Source organism: Pseudonaja textilis, chromosome 5 (genome assembly GCF_049901715.1).
Source record: "Pseudonaja textilis isolate UNSWEBS1 chromosome 5, rPseTex1.2, whole genome shotgun sequence".
NCBI classification, from domain to species: Eukaryota; Metazoa; Chordata; class Lepidosauria; order Squamata; family Elapidae; genus Pseudonaja; species Pseudonaja textilis.
The window spans coordinates 1,998,433-2,019,818 of NC_141994.1; the positions used below are offsets into that span (position 1 = coordinate 1,998,433).

The window sequence follows — 21,386 nt, forward strand, 5'->3', positions numbered from 1 at the left end:
CCAACTTTCTTGCCATGGCTGTTAAGTGAATCCCCGCAGATGTTAAGATGGGCACACAGTCCTTAAGTGAATCTGGTTTCCCCTTTCTGACTTTACGTGTCAGAAAGTCGCCAAAGGGAGGTGATGGTCATAAATAGGGACCAGTTATCGAACGTCTGATTAAAAAAAACGTATTTATACATTTTCTCTTTACATACCTAAGTGTTTTGTGAACAGTGTATTGTCTGGATCAATTTGCTTACATAATAGTACTTTTCCAGTTCCTAATTTCTATCTCTATTATTCAACCGTTGGTAAAACTAGTCCCATGTTTGAAAACATTCTGTATGTTCTTTTTATCTAACCTACAAAAGCTGGTTCCTTTGAATAGAATAGAGTAGAGTAGAGAATAGAGAATAGAGAATAGAGAATAGAGAATAGAGAATAGAATAGAATAAGAATAGAATCAGAAATAAATGGAATAGAATGGGCAGCAAAACTCAAGATAAATGCAGTTTTAATTATGCAGGCTTTTTTTAAATTAACAACCTGAATAGCTTGGAAAACATGCTAGATTTTAGGACTGTAATTGGATTCAGTTGATCTCAAGGAGTCCCAAGTTGAATTTCTTTTATCCATTGTTTTTCTCACCATTAAAAAAAAAATACACCAAGGAAGAAAAGTTTGGGAAAAATAAGCTGTTTTCTGAATCTCTGCATGGGAAAGAAAGCATTGGGTTACCATGTCTAGTTTTTGACCGTGAGACGTAGAAAATACTCCATAACTGGAGGCATTCAAGGACAGCCAGGATAGGGTCTCCTGCTTGAACAAGGGGTTGGACTAGAAGACCTCCACGGTCCCTTCCAACTCTGTTATTTCTGTTTATTCTGTTATCTGGCTTAAACCTCGTCTCCTTGGAACTTGAAGGCCTAGCAGTTTTTCAAAGTTGCTTCTGCATTTCCCACTGGAAGTGCATTCAGGAAATCTACCTATCTCCTTATTTTTTGGCTTGGATACACAGCTGGAGGGGAAATTTGGAAGAGGCGATGAAAACATAGCCCGGTTTCCAAGGCTGGGTAAGCGAGTGGCTGCCCCAAACAAGAAAAACATTCCTGCATTCGCTAATAATAAGCTCTTCGATTCAGAGAGAAAGTCCTGGGATGGTTTACTTGCTGTTCTTCGAATGAAGAGTGCCTTTCCCTGAACAAATATTGCTTCTCTTGGACTTGAACAGAACAACCAACTATTGGCACTGTCCATCTAAGGAGGCTTCAGCAGGTTTTGTGCAGAAACCTCGTTCTCTTCATCGTGGCCGTTGCAAACTCATCTCTCGGTCTCTCTGGGGCTGTGAGCCCTTTCCAATTCTTCTTCGAGCTTTGACAGCTTGCACTGAACAACCCAGAATATTTGCACAACACACTGAGTCTGTTGACACTTTGTGCCTTTTTGGTCCTGCCCAGCGTCTCAGGAGTTGCCAACTTTTTTCCAGCCGCCTGTTTTAAAGGGGAGATCTCCCATTTCTGTGCTCAGTCTTGCTTTCCCTGAAGTCGCGGTGACCTTCTTTATCGTGAGGCTCAGAAAACGGGGGGTGGGCAAAAACATGAACTGGAGGCACACAATGTTTCTCTCCGGCTTCACGGCTTTTTTGCTTCTGATTGGTATGTAGGACTGAAGAAAAAGATCTTTGAGATGTTTAGTCAAGCTTAGGGGACTGCCTGACTTACTGCAAAAAGCTTATAGAATTTGCATTCCATCAGATTGCATGTATGTGTGTGTGTGTGTGTGTGTATAAAATCATAGATGATAGTGATAAAATAGATAGATGGATAGATAGATGATAGATAGATATGATAGATACGATATAGGTGATAAGTGATAGATAGCTGATAGATGATAGATACTGTAGATAAATAGATATATAATGTAAATAGATGGATAGATAGATAGATAGATATAGATAGATAGATAGATAGATAGATACCATAGATAGATACCACAGATAGATACCATAGATAGATACCATAGATAGATAGATAGATAGATAGATAGATAGATAGATAGATAGATAGATAGATAGATAGATAGATACCATAGATAGATACGATAGATAGATAGATACCATAGATACCATAGATAGATAGATAGATAGATAGATAGATAGATAGATAGATAGATAGATAGATAGATAGATAGATACCACAGATAGATACCACAGATAGATACCATAGATACCATAGATAGATAGATAGATAGATAGATAGATAGATAGATAGATAGATAGATAGATGGATGGATGATAGGTATGATATGATAGAGAGGGAGAGAGAAGGATGTAAGATAGATAAATATAATAGATTTCTCTCTCCTACACACACACTTATGAGAGAGAGAGAGAGAGAGAGAGAGAGAGAGAGAGAGAGAGATGTTCTTTTAATCAAAAGAGACTGGATAGCCACTTGTCTGAAATGATGTCCTCCTGAGTAGGGAGTTGGACTAGAAGACCTCCTTTTCACCATGACAAACCACTGTTTACACTCCATTCTTTTTTATGTACTCAGTTCTAGATGGCAGGCGTAACATCGTGAAGGCTACCATGAGAGGCTCCAGTGAAGAAAGTAAGCGAAGAGAGATAACCAGGTCAATTCTTTTGGGAAGGGCGGAAAAATAAAAAAGGAAAAAGATAGGTTCCCAAGAGAGAGAGAGAGAGAGGCGGGGGAGGGAGAGGATGTAATGTTCTTTAGCATTAGGTCCAGTTCTACTTTCTTATGAGTGGTCAGATTCACGTGTTCCTCCAGTTCCAGATCTGAAGAAAAAGCTCTTTGTGCAGAGATTGGATGCTTTAAACTTTTTAAAGAAGCAAGAGAAAAGATCTTCACGCTCCAGTGAGGAATCTGATGGTGAGACAGTTGGCGGGATTTTAATGGAAAAATGGCTGGATGCAGTTTTTAAAAAATAGATAGATAATATAGATAGATATAGATGATAAATATAGATTGATGATAGATAGATGATAAATAGATGATATAAATAGATATAGACAATAAAAACATTGATGATAGATAGATGATAGATGATAAATAGATGATAGACATAGATTGATGCTAGATAGATAATAGATGATAAATATAGATGATAGATTAATGATTAATAGTTTATATAGATTGATGATAGATGATAGATGACAAATAGATGATAGATATAGATTGATGATATATAGATAATAGATGATAGATAGATGATAAATATAGATTTCTTGATAGATGATAGATGACACACATATATATATATAAATTAATGCTAGATAGACAATAGGTAAATAATAAATAATAAAATAGCTGATAGATATAGATTGATGATAAATAGGTGATAGATAGATGATAGATGGATAAAAGATAGATAGATAATAGATGATAGATAATAGATTGATGATAGATAGATAGATCTCCAACACATCGTTAACTTGTACAATCGATTCTGAAAAAATGGCTCTAAGTGACATTGGGGCTTCCAGAATTAAATCAGCTCCTCTTTTGACTAGCTTGGATATCAGGGAAACCTTGAACACAGGGATGATAGCTACCACACTCGTTTCGCTGTGTAAACTGAGCTACGGGTGCACTTCAACATAGAACCGTTTGTTTAGTGACGGTTTTGAGTTACAGCAGCCCTGAAAAAAGCGAATTAGGAACATTTTTTCACACGATCCATTGCGGCCGCCTCATGGTCATATGTTCAGAACTGAGACACTTGGCAACCGATTCATATTTGTGACAGTCGCAGTGTCCGAGTTTCATGTGATCCCCTTTGGCGACCTTCTGACGTGCAAAGTCAGAATGGGAAAGCTGGATCCGCTTAACAACCATGTGACTCACTTAACAACTGCAGGGATTCCCTTAACAACGGTGCCAAGGAATAGTGGCAGGCACTGAGCCCCTGACCTTCTCGGATCCTCCTCACCCTCCTTCATGCCAAGCTCTGGAGTCCCAAGTGCTTCGGTTTCTGTTTTGGGGCAGCAGCTCCAAGCCCTTAAAAGAAGGTGATGAAATGCCAACGGTTGACCAAGGAAGCAACGAGGGCTGTCTCTTGACTCCCACCCACTAACCTTAAGCCCCTTTCCCAACAGACTGGAACCGCCGTGAGGAATCGGGATCTGAAAATGAGAACACCGAGGAAGACCACGAAGGTAAGGACAGATGTAAAACGAGGCACAAGGCCCCCCATCTGGAGAGGTTTCCTATCCCACAAGATTTTGAGAAGCACCATTCAATGACGGGCACCCCTTGACTCACCGACCATTAAGTTAAAACTACCAGAAGTTGTGAAGGTGCTGGGGGAAAAAGGGGACTTATGTGCAGTCCTCATTTTATGACAGTCACAGCATTCCCGTGATCGTGTTTGAACCCAATTTGGACACGCGTGTCCTTGTGATGGTTGCAGCATCACCCCCGAGCCACGTGTTCATCACTTGTGACCTTCCCAGGAGGTTTCAACTAGCAAAGTCAATGGGGGGGGGGTCCCCCCCAGTGGGATTCACTTAACAACTGCTTGATTTGCTCTATGACTGTGGCAAAAAAAAAAGAATCCTAAAATGGGGTTTGACTCATTTAACAACCAGATCTTTTAGCAACAGATGTTCAGGTGCCAAATTTGGTCATAAGTCAAGGCCTATCTTCAGGGGTGGGATTCAAAAATCCCAGCAACTGGTTCGCTGCATAGTTGCTGGGTGGGTCTGGCTGGGAGGGCTGTTTTTTGCCTTCCTCAGAGTCCGGAGGCTTCCCTCAGGCCTCTGGGAGGGCAAAAATGGCCTCCCCCAGGCTCCGGAGGCCCTCTGGAAGCTAGAAACAGGCCCATTTCCAGACTTCCGCTACTTCTGGAAGGCCCATTTTCCCCCCTCCCAGAGCCTCTGCATGGACCCTGTACTTACCTGCATCCAAAATGGGCTGCTTGGAGACTCCTGGGAGAGGTGGGGCTGGGTGGGCGGGGCCAGCCGGTTGCTTCAAATACTGGTTCGGCAAACCAGATGCAAATTTAACAATCAGTTCGCTCGAACCGGTCCGAACCGGTAGAATCCAACCACTGCCTATCTGTGAAGGAAATCCATTACATTTCTTTCATTTTCTAATCCATTTTCTGGGGTTTCTGTTGAGGTATTCCCCATTAGAAGAATCAGTGCACTCAGGGAAACGTAGTGAGAGTGATGTGGAATAACAAATAACCAGCATACAGATACACTGAATAGTAAAATGTAGGTTTTACTTCCAGTAAACGGGTAAACAAAGTCCAACAAACAGTTCAAATCATACAAGGTTAAAGCAGTTAGTATCAGTCCAGGGATAATCCAAAAATGAAGCCAAGTATCATAAACAGAGTTCAGTAAATGGAGTTTGCTAATAGTTGCAAAACTCACAGCAATCCGAGCAGAATGGCGATCGGGCAGAACGGCAAAACAGGAAATGCAAGGAGAAAGAAACCAGGTTTCTGGCTCCATCTTATGGCAGTTGGAGGAACCTCAGCCAATCACAATTACAGCATTCTCTTAAAGATACAACAGTCTTGAATTAACTATCCTGGTTTATATATTTCCAACCCAACTGTTAGGTGACTATCATTCCTAACAGTTTCCACATAAGTTAGACTACAGTTTTCAGGAACTGCCTTGGTTGCGGATGGTGGGAGAGTACTTGGCGACGAGAAATTTAACCTAAATGTCTCCCAAATGCAGGCAGTCCCCGACTTACAGCCACAAATGGAGCCCAACCTTTATTTATTATTTATTTATTCAGTGAATTTTGGCCCATTGTTATACCTTACTCACCAGGATCGTTAAATGAATCACTGAAGCTAAGTTCATAATATGGTTGTTAAGTGAATATGGCTCCCCCCTGGACTCCGTGAAGTGAATTTTGCACCATTTAACAGTTGTTAAGTGAATCCCTACAGTTGTTAAGTGAGTCACATGGTTGTTAAGTGAATCTGGATTCCCCATTGTCTTTGTTTGTCAGAAGGTGGCAAAAGGGGGATCACCTGACCGTCACAAATATGAATCAGTGGCCAAGCAGCCGCATTCTGATCATGTGACGATGGAGATACTATAACGGTTGTAAGTGCGAAAGTCTCTTTTTTCAGGGATGTTGTAACTTTGAATGATCACGAAACAAATAATTGTACATCAAAGCCTGTTGAAGTCTAAATTCTAAATTCTAATTTGGTGATCGGAGAGATGGGAAAGAAAGACTTTTGGGCAATTGAAGGGATGACCAGAAAGGAATCAATCTATCTATCTATCTTTCTTTCTTTCTTTCTTTCTTTCTTTCTTTCTTTCTTTCTTTCTTTCTTTCTTTCTTTCTTTCTTTCTTTCTTTCATCTGTCTTTCTTTCTGTCTGTCTTTCTCCCTTCCCACCTTCCTCTTTCTTTTCCTTCCTACCTTCCTAACCTTCTTTTCTTTTCTTTTCTTTTCTTTTCTATTCTTTTCTTTTCTTTCTTTCTTTTTTGGCTAGAAATTTGAAAAGTCTCCATTCAGGCGAGAGTTTTCTCTTTCCTAATTTCTGAACAGTCCTTAAAACGTGATTCTGATACAAGAGACCTAACAAACGCCTTCTTGTCTCGGTTGACAATTGTCCGCCTGTGAAAAGAACACAACTGAGCCTTGCAAAACTTATACAGTTTTTCCCCCACATGCCACCCCCTCTGCTAAACTACTCATTCCCACGACACTGTCCAACTATTTACTACTGTTCTCCTCATCCTTCCTATTACCTATCTCCTTTCTACTTATGACTGTAGCCTTGTTGCTTGTATCTTTATGATTCATATTGTTTTATTTAATTTCCTAGCATGATTGGATTGCTTATTTAGTATCCTAGGACTATCACTAAATGTTGTATCTTATGATTCTGGATGAATGTATTTTTTACTCACGCTGAGAGCTTCTGCACCAAAGACAAATCCCTTAGGTGTTTAATCATACTTGGCCAATAAAAAATTCTCCTCCTTCTCCTTCTTCTTTTTCTTTTCTTCTTCTCTTCCTTCACCTCCTCCTCTTCCTCTTCCTCTTCCTCCTCCTCCTCCTCCTCCTTATTCTTCTTTTGATCCCGTCCCCGTAGGGGATGATATAACGGTCGTAAGTGTGAAAAACGGCCAGAAGACCCTTTTTTCAGTGCCATTGTAACTTCGAATGGCCACTAAATGAACCGTCGTGTAAGTCAAGGACTAGCTGTCCTCCACAACCATATCAGGGTCCTGTGAGGACACGGATAGGAATTCCGAAAAGCACCAATTACTGAATAATTTCCTATTTCTTTTTTATTTTTGCTAGCAATTCCTTCTGTGCTGGAAAAGAATGCAGTTTTACTGATAAAATCATCCCAGCTTCCTCACTAGGAAAACAGGTCCTTCCATTTGTATTCTGAAAAAGACTCGGGGAAACAAATTCTTTTAAACTGGTATCACAATGGCTTCTTTGCACACAACCCCCCCCCCAAAAAAAAAATCACTTAATTGCTTTCCTAGCTGCGGTCAGAGAGGCAGCGAGTTCAAAATTTGAAGATGGAGTTTTTGAATCTGTTGAAAATGCCTGGCATTTTCAACGGATTCAAATTATCAAACTGGAATATATTATACATAATCAGCCCAGATTATAATTATCTATCTATCCTTTTCTTTCTTTCTTTCTTTCTTTCTTTCTATCTATCTATCTATCTATCTATCTATCTATCTATCATCTATCTATCTCTAAATATCTATTTTCTATCTATATCATCTATCTATATCTATCTCTCTATCGCCTATCTATCATCTATATCTATCTATCTATCTACATTATCTTACATATCTATCTATATATCATCTATCTATCTATCTATCTATCTATCTATCATCTATCATCCATCTATCTAATCTATCTACATCTATTTATCTATCTATCATTTATCTTTCATCTATCTATCTATCTATCTATCTATCTTTCATCTATCTATCTATCTATCTATCTATCATCTTCCAGCTATCTAATCTATCTCCATCTATTTATCTATCATTTATCTTTCATCTATCTATCTCTATCCATCTACATTTTCTTACATATCTATATATCTATCTATCTACATATCTATCTATCTTATCTATCTTATCTATCTTATCTATCTTATCTATTATCTATCTATCTATCTATCTATCTATCTATCTATCTATCTATCTAATCTATCAAGCTGAGGTTGGGAAAAAAATTTGAATGGCAAAGGAGAATGGGTCACCCAATTTTTTTCCTACAATGCTACAATACAATCCTAAAAGAAATTTATCCATATTTAGTAGGAATTTCTGGCTGTTCTATTGTTCTTTCTTTGTTCCTTTGTCTTTTGCATTTCATGATCGTTAACAATAATTTTTTGCTTTTAAAAAAAGAGCAAATTCACCTTGCCCAGTGGGATGGCAACAGCTTCTTATAAATGTCTAGGTTGGGCTTAGTTAGGAAATGTCTAGATAGACTTGGAAATTCAACACAATGACATCTGAAAAATTTCCATGAAAAGAACCAGAAGAAGAAATTGTGAAGTTGTGGTGTTGAATCCACCCAATTAAGACTTTATCGCATGCTTTGCTTTAAACCTGGCACTAAAATCAGTATTTTAATAGCATTTCCATTTAAAGCTTTTTAAAAAGACTCAGGCGGATTGATCCAAGCTTTACACTTCCATCTTTCAAACCAGTCACCTTCTTGTAATTCCCTTCTACCCTAATTATATTACGACAAATATTTTGATTCAGTTCAAACCACAAGATATTTTAAAGAGAGCTTTGCAAAAATGTTTTGAGTCCGAACTGTTGGTCTGATCTTATTGGTGCACCACATCTGGAATATTGAATCCAGTTTTGGTCACCACGTTACAAAAAAAGATATTAAGACTTTGGAAAAAGTGCAACTGAGAAGAGCAACTGAGGTGATTAAAGGCCTGGAGACTATAACATACGAAGAACAGTTGCAGGATCTGGGTTTGGCTAGTCTAGAGAAAAGAAGGGGAGATATGATTGCAGCATTCCAGTATTTGAGGAGCTGAAAAGAGGAAGGGGTCAATTTATTTTCCAAAGCACCAGAAATCAGGATAAGAAACAATGGATGGAAACTAATAAAGGAGAGATGCCACCTGAAACTAAGGAGAAACCTCGTAACAGTGAGGATAATTAACCAGTGGAACGGCTTGCTTTGCTCTATCACTGGAGGTTTTGGATATCTTGGGACACATATATTCGCCTTCATACGTAATTGTCTGAAATGGTATAGGATCTCCTGCTTGAGTGGGGCAGGGTTGGATTAGAAGACCTCCAAAGTCCCTTCCAGCTCTATTCTGATCCTGAAACTTTGGAAAGAAAAAGCAGCTATGTTCCGAGCTTAAAATGGGATCCCTCCTCATAGGTCCTTTCTAACTTGGGCGGGGGGAAAATGCATATGCAAACTATTTCAATTAAAACACGTATTCTAATTGCAACCTATTCATCACTGTGCTTACATAGCGGGGGGGGGGGATATAAACAATTGGGTGGGTTGTGAGTTGGGTGTTCGTACTGATATTCACCATTGAACGTTTATTTTTTATTTTATTTTCCCATCCTACAGAATGGGACGAGAGAGAACGTCGGCACAGGTACGAATACCTTGATTATGATTAGCACGTGGAAGAGTTGCCGGCAGAGAGGAGCACACAGCTGTTGAATCAACCAACTTACCTGCAAGCCTAGAATTATTTGCCGTTCTCTAATGCGCCTGCGTCAATTAATCTTTTCATATTATCCGTGATTTTGCTTTCTGACACAAATATGTAGAAAACCCTGAACATTGATCAAGTCTTACCTTCAGGCAGGGCCAACTCTTTAAGAGAGAGGTGTGTGTTTGTGTGCACGTGTGTACCTACCTACTTACCTGCCAGCATGCAGATTAGGGCTGTGTGATACTACGGATTCAGTTGCCGAAAAATGCCTTTCCCCTGGAAGGAGCACAAGTGCACCATCTATCGACAGCTCTTGAAAGCAGCTGCATCTTTGCCCAGGGTGTAGAACTGCCTTTTGTCCTTACTGGATAAAGAAGTGGCTGCTTTTAAAAGTTACAAAGTGCATCATGCTCCCACATGGTACCTTTCCCAAATTGCTTCTAAAGCTCTTCAGATTACCAATGTGCCTGTTTCCATCGACCAAACATCTGTTAAGCACGAGGCCAAAACAATCATTAGCGCTTCGATAGGGATGCTTGAAAAGCAATTATTTCCTGACCTATCTCCAATGATCTTAGAACATAGCTAAAAAGATTTCGTTTATTAGCCTGTAACAATTTACCTGTTCATGAAATGTGTTTTAGCTCCTGGCATTTTCTTTCTCTTTTTAACGATTGTCAATATTGAAAAATCTCAACATTTTGAAAAACCCTAATGCTTGTGTAGTTTTGCAGCTGATGTGTGGCCAAAGAAAATTAAAATGGTAGTTTAAAACATCTCTTGATTCGAGTTGTTTTGCTTTATGTAATGAAAAGGAAATGAGGATGTGGGCTCCAAAACCTTTCCTTCCTTCCTTCCCGTCTTTCTCTTTTCCTTTCCCTCCATTCTCCTTTCCCTTCCTTAATTCCTTTTTCTTTCCTTTCCCTCCCTTCCTTTTCTCTTCCTTATTTCCTTCCCTTCCTTCACTTTATTTCTTTCCCTTTCCCTTATTTTTTCCTTCCCTTTCTCCTTTCCTAATACCTTCCCTTCCCTCTTTCTCCTATCGTTCCCCTCCATTCCCTTCCCTTCCTCCTTTCCTTTCCTCTCATTTCCTCCCCTCCTTTCATAGATAGGACTCACAACATGCCTTTTCTGCTGGGTCTTCTGGGATGAGATGATATGATTTGGAGTGTAGCAGCTCCTCAATATCTTGTCCCCCATGCCTTGAAGGACCAAGATCTTCCTTGTCACAACTACCCCTTGCTCCTTGAGCAGGACTCATGAGTCTTGAAGGTCCCCAGGTTGCACACTGGATCTGGGGCAGTGCCACCCAGTTCAAAACTGAAGACGGTAAGTTCCCAGATCCTGGTGGCTCCAACACCCAAAGTTTCTCAACCTTGTTAGAAATGAGTCCTTGTTCCCTGCCTGAAGCCCCACTGCCTCCAAGAAATGGGACAGGATGTCAAGAGCATCCAATCTCTTCACTACAGGAGAGATACAAAGCTGGGTATCTTCAGGATGCTGTTGACACCTCATCTCTTGGCTGTAGACCAACCTATGGCCTTACCCAACGGTTTCATCTAGATGTTACAGAGGAACAGGGAAAGCATCAAACTCCATGGCACCCCCAGGGTCGGGCTGATGTCTTGGTCCCTGGAACTGTGAAGAAGCAGCACTAACACAACACACCACCACCCTTGCGCCAGCCCAGAAGAACATCATGGTTGATGGTACCAAAGCTCACCATGAGATTAAGTTGAGCAAATCTGTTTAATGGTTTTTCTTTGTGGGAATCAGGAGCTCTCCTTAAAACAACCCTGGAAGTCCCAAAATATATTTCTAAAGATCGATAGCTACAAGAAACGAACTGGGCAAAATATGGGTGGTATGGATAAACGATCCAGTCTTTCAAACTTTTATGCATTTATAGTTATGTTGCAACGTTTTCTAAGAGAACATTTTATTTATCGGAAGTGAAGGGAACGAATTAATCGGTGAAACACAAATGGGGAAAAAAATAAGACACATAACCAACGCGGTATTCAAATGATCAACGTAAATTATGCCACAATGGAGTTAGTCTCAACATATACAAAGCACTAGCAAAGCACTAGCAGTACCACTTCCTACACATCAACTCTTCTTACTTTGGAAGAGCTCACAATTTCCTGACACACTTTGTAAGAAACATTCAGGTTGAAAAAGCAAAGAAAGCATCTCCAGCTGTTGTAATCAAAGCCTTGCCCATATTTTTAGAGGTGACATTTTGACTTTTTTGCCCCTCCGAGGGTGTCTCTGGAAACATTATTTCCAGGAAAATTCCCTCCTGCTTGCCCTCCATAACTGCATGCATCCCTTCGGGGTTTGAAGTTACAATTTTGTAAACTTGCTTTAAAAATACAACGTTCAGCTGCCGTTTTTTAGCACGGCTGATAGTGGCAGTGGACGCTGGGAGTTGTAGTGAGCAGCTCCCCAAAAGTCATCAGCAGACAGATGTTAAATTGACTGGATTAAGACACAATTTTAAAAAGTGAAGCTCGTAAAACGCAAGCTACCTTGGTTCTTTATTAAAATCACAGGGGTCTTCCTTCTTTCAACCGCTTGGGTACATCTATCAATATTGCTGAGGTAAAATCCAACACTCACACATGGATTTTCAAAACATCCTATTTCAAGGGATGATGAAGCCTTAGCCTTTAGGTCTGTCCTACCTTGACAACTTTAAGACCAGTGGACTTCAACTCCCAGAATTCCCCAGCCAGCCATGAATCCTGGGAATAAAAGTCTACCAGTCTTAAAACTTCCCAGGTTAGACACTTTTTGCTTTAGGCCATAAGACCCACCTTGGAAGAAAGATTTCTTCAGATGTAACTGAACCTCATAAAAACAGAGTTCAATATTTTTTCAGCCTCATCCCGAACTGCCAAAATCTCAAAGGAAGTTCCTCAAAGAAACTTTGGACTTCAATGGTTCCATTCTGAAGACGCCATTAACTACCCAAGAAGACGTTTCTTCCCAAATCCAACGAAGGGCGAGGATGAGGCCCATCCCTTCCAAATTTCAAAGAAACAGAAAAAGTCATTCGGATCAGACTGCGGTTCATAGAAGAAAGAGGGCTATGTGGAGATACTTCACAGGAAGGGAGCGCTCTGGAAGTTTTCCAGAGGAGAAATTCAACAGATCAAAGCCAGGATCCCATCAGCCATTATTTCATGCTGTTGAGAAATTGGGCGTGTTCTTCACCTCTTGGAAGAAGAGTTTCTGCCCCGATTTTGGGGCCTTTCTTCTCCTAGAAAAAAGAAATGTCCCGTTAGATGTGATCGCTACCCATCAAGATCAGCTTCAACCCAATAGCCCATCATTAACTGCAGATACAGTGATGGGTCACACAGGTCTTCTCAGGACAAGCTAGCTTCTCACAATAAGCCCACCCAAATGCAATTCCAGCTCCAAATATTTTTCCTCAATTCTCTCTGAAGTTTCTTCCTTCAGGCCATAAACTTCAGACTTTAATGTCTGGATTTTACTGAGAGCATCAAATAATTTTCAAAGCTAAGGTTTCTTATACGAGAGATTATTTGTAGCTTGGGGATGAACTGTGGGGTCCTTGATGCTCTCTAAACTTAGCTATTTTCTTGCAGATGTTTCATGACCCAACTAGGGAACATCATCAGTGCCAGAAGGAGTGAGGTTTGCAGAGAGGAGGAGGAGGAGGAGGACTGTGTGGTCCTGGGAGCTCTCTGAGCTTGGTGGTTCTTTTGCAGATGTTTCACGACCCAACCAGGGAACATCATCAGTGCTGGAAGGGAGGAGGAGGACTGTGGCTTCCTTGGTGCTCTCTGAGCTTGGTGGTTTTCTTGCAGACATTTCATTACCTAACTACATCATCAGTGCTGGAAAGGACCAAACCCCATCTGCTCTAGCACTGACAATATTATCGAGTTCGGTCATGAAATGTCTGCAAGAAAACCGCCAAGCTCAGAGAGAGCGTCAAGGACCCCACACAGGGCTTCCTTTCGTATCTGATTTTGGTAGCAAACCTTTGGCTGAGTCTTACCTTCAGCATTCCATCACGTTCCCATTTATAGAGGCCACAGTTACTGAAACAGGAAGAAGGCAGAAAAAAAGAAAATCAAGATTCATTTAGGGTCTTAATACAATTTCCCCGAAATTACGACCTACCCTGAAAGTAAGTCCTAGTTTGATTTTTACACGTGTGCCCAATATAAGCCCTAATTAAGATCCCCTCAACTCCAGAGTAGATGAGTAAAAATTAAGCTAGGGTGGGGATGAGGGGTAGAGCTGCCCTACTACTTACCTTTGGATAGTTGTAGCCAGGCCTCGCACACCCCGACACCTGCCTGGCTGGCCCATTTCTTCTGTAGCCAGACAAGCTGGCAAGGCTTTCCTCAAGGCCTCCGTAGCTGATAACAAAGCTCAGGATTGATCCAGAGCTCCATTACTGGCTGCAGAGGCCTTCAGCAAAGCCTTACTCTCCATAGAAGAAGTTCCTGGAAACCACTGACAGAGAAAAGGAAGCAGTGTGTGTGTGTGTGTGTGTGTGTGATGCACGCAAGCGAGCTTAGTCAATGGATGACATCCCCCCAAAATAAGACCTGGTGCCTTTTTTGGTGGCAAAAAAAATGTAAGACAGGGTCTTATTTTTGGGGAAACGCGGTAAATCATAGTAGGACAAAGCCAAGATCATTCATAGAAAGCCTGGTGCTGAAAATGATGATTTCCACCCCCCCCATCGTGCTTTGTTTAAGAGACTGGACACGGGCCACCCCAATCTTCCGTCAAAGTATAACCTCTTCCCTGATGGAAAAGAATAAGCTTATTTTGCAAAGGTTGCCAACAATAAGGAAGACAAACACACACACACACACCCCAAACTTCACGTACCTGCAGTGTTTTTTGGGGAGCTTGTCCAGGGAAATGGCTCTGTTCCCACAGGCACACTTGAAAAATCTTTTCACCCCGTTGTGCCAGTGGTAAGCGTGACCTTCCGCCACACACGAGTCCAGCAGTTTGAAGTAGGTGTAGTTGCACTTCACGGGTGAAAAGAGAAAAAGAGAGACACAGTTTGGAATATGTATGTATGTGTGTATAGATATATATATATATGGATCTTTGGTTATTCGGGTTTTCTCCCGCGTAAGATTGGCAGTATCTAGGCAACGTTTCGATAAAGTCTCATTCATTATCTTCAGACTTGTGTCTTCGGCTCTGTGCTACTCTGAGAAGCACAGAGCCGAAGACACAAGCCTGAAGATAATGAATGAGACTTTATCAAACGCTGCCTAGATACTGCCAATCTTACGCTGGAGAAAACCCAATAACCAAAGATCCACATACAAATACCCACAGAACCTCAGAAAATTAATTATATATATATATGCCTGATGATGGCAGATGAGATTCTGCTGAAATGTCGCTACAACTTTAAAAGCACAACTACAATGACGTGGGAAAATACCCGAACAAAGCTGAATGCCATACATGTAAGTACCCGCGAAAACTTAAGAATATGAATATATATATACACACACACACATGTACATATATATATATGTATATATATAGTTCTTTCGTTTTCTGGTCTATATGATGATAATACATATATATATAGAACCAACCAAAGATATATATATATACACACACATACATATATACATACATACATAAATACATACATATATATATGCACGTGATAACTGTGGCGAGATTATTGTATGTACAAAGATGGAAGAATAATGAAACACCTACCCTAGAGGATTGGATTAGAAAATTTGCTGGAGTTGCAGAAACAGCAAAGCTAACCGGTTTGGTGAAGGAAAAAATAATAGTCTTTTCCAGAAGACTGGAACACTTATATACGGACTGTTGAATTAGACCGATAATTTATGAGTCTGGGGATTAAAATTAAAATTGATTACCACCAGACCTGAGATTCTAGGCTGAGACAACCTTGAACTACGCCAGCTAAATTGGACTTAAGCATAGTACATAAAATCATGTTACAACGTCTTACCAGTTAATGAATATTTCAGCTTTAACCACAACACAAGAGCACACAGCAGATATAAACTTCATGTAAACCGCACCAAACTCGATTGCAGGAAATACGATTTCAGCCACAGAGTGGTCAATGTCTGGAACTCACTACCTGATTCTGTTGTTACCTGCTCAACCCCCCGCTCTCCATTACCCTCAAACTAACCTCTATCAACCTCACCCCATTCCTAAGAGGTTTGTAAGGGGCGTGCATAAACGCACCATCGTGCCTACCGTCCCTGTCCTATTGTCCCCAATTATTAGTTCCTATTTTTTGTATTTAAACTTACATTTATTCTTGTTATCTATTATATTGTAAGCATTTGACAAAATAAAATAAATAAAATAAATAAATAAAAAGGGTCAAAGAAGAGGGAAGAATAAAAGGTGACATAGAAGGTGGAAGTCATAATCCTCCCTTCCTTGTTTTACTTTTCCTCCTCCTTCCCTCTCTCCCTCTTTCTCTCTCTCGGTCTCTTTCCTTTTCTTTTCTTTCTCTCTCCTTCTTTCCCCACTTGGCTTACCGTTTTGCATGTTGCCACCCGACATTTTACTTCTCGGATGTTCCTCATCTTCTCTTCCATTTGTTCTTTTTTCACCAGAGGCTCGAAGTATCGTTCTTGCATCTCAGCTTCAAACTGTGATACGGCAGTGAGAAAGAAAGTTGAACTGGAGATTAAAGTTTTAATCTTGCCATGTAAAATAACTGGTATAAATAACATGAGTTATGCTGAAGACAAATTTCCTTTCCTTTCCTGACCATTTCACTGATGCTACGCAGAGTACAAAAATTAAAATGACCCAAAACAAATAAACCATGATATCTTAGTTATAACGGCAAAGTCCCCAAACAGAAAGGCCACATCACCAACTTCAGACGTCACCTAATCTCCTAGCTTCAAATGCCTTGGGGAAAAGTTATTTATTTTTATCCTCGAGGGTTTTTTTTATATATAAATAACATTGCTAAGGGTTTTAAACAGTTGGAGGAGGTATATTTACAAACCAGAAGCAATAGTTAGTCCAAACTTCACTTAAACATTTAAGATGCACAGAGTAGAAATATTTTAGCTTTCTTCTGCTTTCCAAAACAGCGAAGGTTTTAAATTTGAGAGTTGGTTGCAGTTTGCACAGTTATAAAAATAATTGGAAAGTTGCTAAATGAGGATCTGGATCTTAACCCTGAGATACCTTGAGATATACCTGGTTTGAAACATCTGACTGCCGAAAAGAAAACTGGGAGTTTTTCTAGGTTAACATACAGCATATTGATTTAAAACCACAAATATTTTTGTCGGTGATTCTGCCCAACACTTACAGGAAAGGAAATACATATTTAATTATAACATGTATTAACTGCAGCCAGAATTATATTTGCACAAAATTGGAAAAGTGATGAGATCCCTATGGAGGAGAATGTGATTAGGAAAATATTAGAATGTGCAGAAATGAATAGATGAACACTTGCTATAAAGGAGAAAGAACGAACTGAATATTATATGACATGGGAATTCTTATATGGAGGGCTGGAGAATAAAATCAGAAGTGAGAAATAAATGGAGATTAGTAAAATAAGGAATAGATGTTAAGATAGAGATGTCAACAGTATTATTAATAGGATTGTTAAGATTATTATACCTAATATATAATAATATATATAATTATATATATTATATAATTATAATAATATATAATATACCTAATATACCTAATATATTTTCATTAGAAGGCATGTTAAGGCAGAGAAATGAATAGGGTCATAATGCTGATTATTATTATTGTAAGATTAGGGATTTATTATCAAAGTAATGAATACTGTAAATTTGGATTGTAATAGCACAGACATTTGTACCCAGATGACACGCCGTTTAATGGAAGATATGTTCCAGTTAAAAAAAAGTCCTAATTACAAAAACATACTTGAATTACAATAGTGTTTACCACAGGTACTTTACCTGAAACCCAATGCTTAAGGATAACTTTAATCAGCACCTCAAGTTCTACTATAAAACTCATTCAAATTGGATCACCAAAGTTTTTGTTTTTTTAAAGTTAAGAGCTGTACCCTTCCAAGTCGCCCAATTGAGTTCATCCTTGTTTAGCAACGATTTCACAACCGCTCCACTTATGACAGTGACAGAAAAGCACCTTCATGGTCCAATCTACCAAATTTAAAAGCGCTTTGTTGTTTACAACTTTCGCACGTCTGTGAAACAAAGGGAAAAAAACGGATGCCAAAGATGTAAGCACAGCCACACTTTGGGCTTGGTCGATTCCTTGACGGATTCTTGGCCGCCTTCCCAACGCTTTTACGCAGGACAGGCTCACCTCTTTAAGGACGCCGTTGTGTTTCGAGCGTGCATTCAGGATCTCCTGAAACTCCGCCGATTCCAGGTATTCGAGCTGCTGGCGCCGTTTCTTTTCCACGGGCTCTAATGCTCTCCCTTCTGCGGAAACATAGACACAGACACACACACACACATACAAATTTAGACTTCTGTTGTGTAGCTGGGTAGGAGGATTCCTTTAGTTAGCCAGGCTTAATTGTTTTAAGGCTCTATGTTTAACTTCACCATTGTTTAACCTGTTAAACGATCACATATTTTATCTGTCTGTCATCTATCTATCTATCTATCTATCTATCTATCTATCTATCTATCTATCTATCTATCTATCCATCCATCCACCCATCCATCCAGACAAACAAAGGAATCGTTGGGTTTCCACACCTTCTGAATCAGCAATATTTTTCTCCACTCTTTCAGAAATGCTCGGAACGTCAAAATCTGATCGTTTCCGTTTGATGCTGTTGGGATCCACTTTGGGAAGAATCTGGCCTTTTGCATGCAGTTTCTTGATTGCTGCCATCTAAAAAGAATGCCGTTAGAAACCCACTCGACCATTTTCATTAAATCTCGTACAAAAAACAGCACGGCAAAAGGACGTTCCATCCCGAGCAACGCTGGAACAAGGCCTTTTAGAAACCATAATTTCTAAAAAGTGACACATGTCCCAAAGCTCACAGATTTCCACCCCCCCCACACACCAGTTCAATCTGTGAGATTGTAGGTTGCAACAAGAAATTTCAATCACCCAAAGTGCACCACGTATCTTACATTTTCCCTCTATGAACAAAAAAAGAAAGAAAAAAGACAAATGAGAAAAAAGGCTTGTGCCATTTAGCATCCAATTCTCCATCTGTGTTTCAAGTAGAAGTTTTGGGGAGATTCTAGAAGAAAGCCAATTAATATGTAATAAGTCACTGAAACGAACGAACAAGCAAGCGAATGCATTGTTTGGAGAATGGGCAGAAAATGTATTAAAATGGCAAAAAAAGTGCTGGAAAGCAAGATCTTAAAAGCACTACCTATAAACCAATTCACCCTTCACTGTATATATTACAATTAAGGAAAGAATATACACATTGATTTTTATAGAGCTTAAATATTGGTTATTCCTTTAAATGAAAGAAGATTGTTTGTATTGTATTTCTGCTTCTCTACTTGAAATAAGTTGGAGGTCACTTTTGTTATATATTTGATGGATTATTTTGTCACCGTTTGCAGCCTGTTCTGTTATTCTCCTCCCTGATTTTCCTTTTATGCTAGCTTGTATTTTTAATATTTGTTATATATATATATATATATATATATATATATATATATATATATATAATATATTTGTTTTATTCTCGTATGTGATTGAAGATGAAATGGATTATCAAATGTAGATACTACCAAACCAAAAAAAGATCAATATATATATAATATATATTGTGTGTGTGTGTGTGTGTGTGTGTGTGTGTGTGCATGTATGTATATGTATAGAGAGAGACGTAGGTAGATATGTAGATAGATAATATGTAAGATAGATAGATACTGGTAGATAGATAGAGATATAAAGATAGATAGATATGTAGATAGATAGATAGATAGATAGATAGATAGATAGATAGATAGATAGATAGATAGATAGATAGATAGATAGATAGATAGATAGATAGACAGACAGACAGTAAGGATGGATTGATGGAAACATAGATAGATAATAGATAGATAATGTATGGGTGGAATGGATGGATAGATAGATAGAGATGGATGGATGGATGGATGGATGAATGGATGGATGGATAGATAGATAGATAGATAGATAGATAGATAGATAGATAGATAGATAGATAGATAGATAGATAGATAGATAGATAAACTCTTTCATTTTATATCCTGCCTTTTTGCACATAGGGGAGGACCAGTTGGGGGTCTCCGTTACCTTTTTGGCTTCTGCCAAGCAGTTGAGTTTGGGGGCCAGAGGGGGGCAATCGTCAAAGAACAGAACGTCGTCCCCTTCAGAGAGACCCGAACCCAGTCTGGGGGTTTGTGGGCTGGACAATTGTCCAGCTTTAGGAAACTCGGCTGCTGGAGTTGGGGACTTCAGCCCAGCCTGCCCCACAGAAGAGGATGGGGCAGGGGTCTTTTTAACAGCAGGGTCCTGAAGAAATCTGCAACGAAGGATGAAAATCAGAATTATAGTTTTGGCTGAAGGAGATAAACGCCAGGAAGCATTTGCCCCAATGCCTGGTTTTAGCATCTCTCGGGAAGTAGAAACGAATAACAGACTTAGAAGGGACCTCCAAGTCCAACCAAGGGATGCTGGTTTGTTGAGGACAGTTCCCACGGGGATAAAATCCTGGTTCAGACCCCATGCCATCCCTCCGCTAAACAACTACGACACTGTCACACCGTCTGGTAAGGCTGCATTACTATTATAAAATTAGAATTCTTTATCCGGCCAAGGATGATTAAGACACACAAGGAATTCGTCTCCGGTGCAGAAGTTCTCTGTGTACATACAATAGTGATAGATCATGATCCTAGTCATTATAAAAATACTTTTATCATAAAACATTAGATACAACCCCTAGTGATAGTCACGGATACTAAATAAGCAACGGATTCTTCTCAGCTTTCCCATAATTTATCTCCTTATCTTCTTACGGTTATAACTTTGTTGCTTGTACCTTACAATTTATATTGTTTTATTTAGTTTCCTATGGGGACACGGGGGCTCAGTGACTAAGCTTGTCAATCAGAAAGGTCGGCAGTTCAGCGGTTCGAATCCCCAGTGCCGCGTCACGGAGTGAGCTCCCGTTCCTTGTCCCAGCAGCTTCTGCCAACCTAGCAGTTCAAAAGCATGTAAAAAATGCAAGTAGGAAAATAGGGGCCCCTTTGGTGGGAAGGGAACAGCGTTCCATGCGCCTTCGAAGGCGTTCAGTCCTGCCAGCCACATGACCACGGAGACGTCTTCGGACAGCGCCGGCTCTTCGGCTTTGGAACGGAGATGAGTACACCGCCCCCTAGAGCTGGAAACGAGTAGCACGGATGTGCAAGGAAGGGAACCTTTTACCTTTTATTTAGTTTCCTAGTATGACTTACGTTGATTGCTTATTTAGCATCCTAGGAATATCACTTGGCATTGTAATCCTATGATTTATGAGGACTGTATTTTAAAAACAGATTTGATACAAGATTCTGAGAAACTTTCTATATAATGTAATTTTGTGAGCAATTCCACATCTATCTGGTTTGCATGGACTCGTCCCTGTTTTCTAAGACAAGAATGACTGATGCAATCAGCCTCTGTTAACAAAATCCATATTGTATTTAATTA

At 39.7% G+C, this 21,386-nt stretch overlaps 2 protein-coding genes across 4 annotated transcripts in view; one reads left to right on the forward strand and one right to left on the reverse strand.

Annotated features, from left to right (window-relative positions):
* Positions 1-1,034: 1,034 nt before the first annotated feature.
* Positions 1,035-10,459, forward strand: UCMA (upper zone of growth plate and cartilage matrix associated). 3 transcript variants are annotated; one of them, XM_087933985.1, is made up of 5 exons: positions 1,035-1,637; positions 2,538-2,594; positions 2,775-2,876; positions 4,103-4,162; positions 9,593-10,459. In XM_087933985.1, the coding sequence occupies exons 1-5, from the start codon at positions 1,580-1,582 to the stop codon at positions 9,643-9,645; spliced, it is 330 nt and encodes a 109-aa protein (XP_087790111.1). In that variant the 5' UTR covers positions 1,035-1,579; the 3' UTR covers positions 9,646-10,459. The 3 variants fall into 3 exon arrangements, 2 of the variants coding, with proteins under 2 accessions (XP_087790111.1, XP_087790112.1); XM_087933986.1 differs by having other exon boundaries at positions 1,038-1,637; positions 4,103-4,174; positions 9,608-10,459; XR_015743733.1 differs by lacking the exon at positions 2,775-2,876 and having other exon boundaries at positions 1,038-1,637; positions 4,103-4,174; positions 9,608-10,459.
* A 1,146-nt stretch (positions 10,460-11,605) lies between these two features.
* MCM10 (minichromosome maintenance 10 replication initiation factor) overlaps positions 11,606-21,386 on the reverse strand; it is a 32,837-nt gene continuing 23,056 nt past the window's right edge. The window contains 7 exon segments of the mRNA XM_087933925.1: positions 11,606-12,951; positions 13,720-13,762; positions 14,568-14,713; positions 16,244-16,357; positions 18,048-18,166; positions 18,449-18,587; positions 19,989-20,217. Of these exon segments, the coding sequence (XP_087790051.1) occupies positions 12,868-12,951; positions 13,720-13,762; positions 14,568-14,713; positions 16,244-16,357; positions 18,048-18,166; positions 18,449-18,587; positions 19,989-20,217 (874 nt within the window). The 3' untranslated portion in view covers positions 11,606-12,867.

Bases quoted from the DNA above. Each gene is read 5' to 3' on its own strand.
- UCMA (XM_087933985.1), top strand. From the start codon at position 1,580: ATGAACTGGAGGCACACAATGTTTCTCTCCGGCTTCACGGCTTTTTTG. The intron at 1,638-2,537 runs GTATGTAGGACT...TTATGTACTCAG, and splicing joins GGCTTTTTTGCTTCTGATTG to TTCTAGATGGCAGGCGTAAC. The intron at 4,163-9,592 runs GTAAGGACAGAT...CCCATCCTACAG, and splicing joins CACCGAGGAAGACCACGAAG to AATGGGACGAGAGAGAACGT.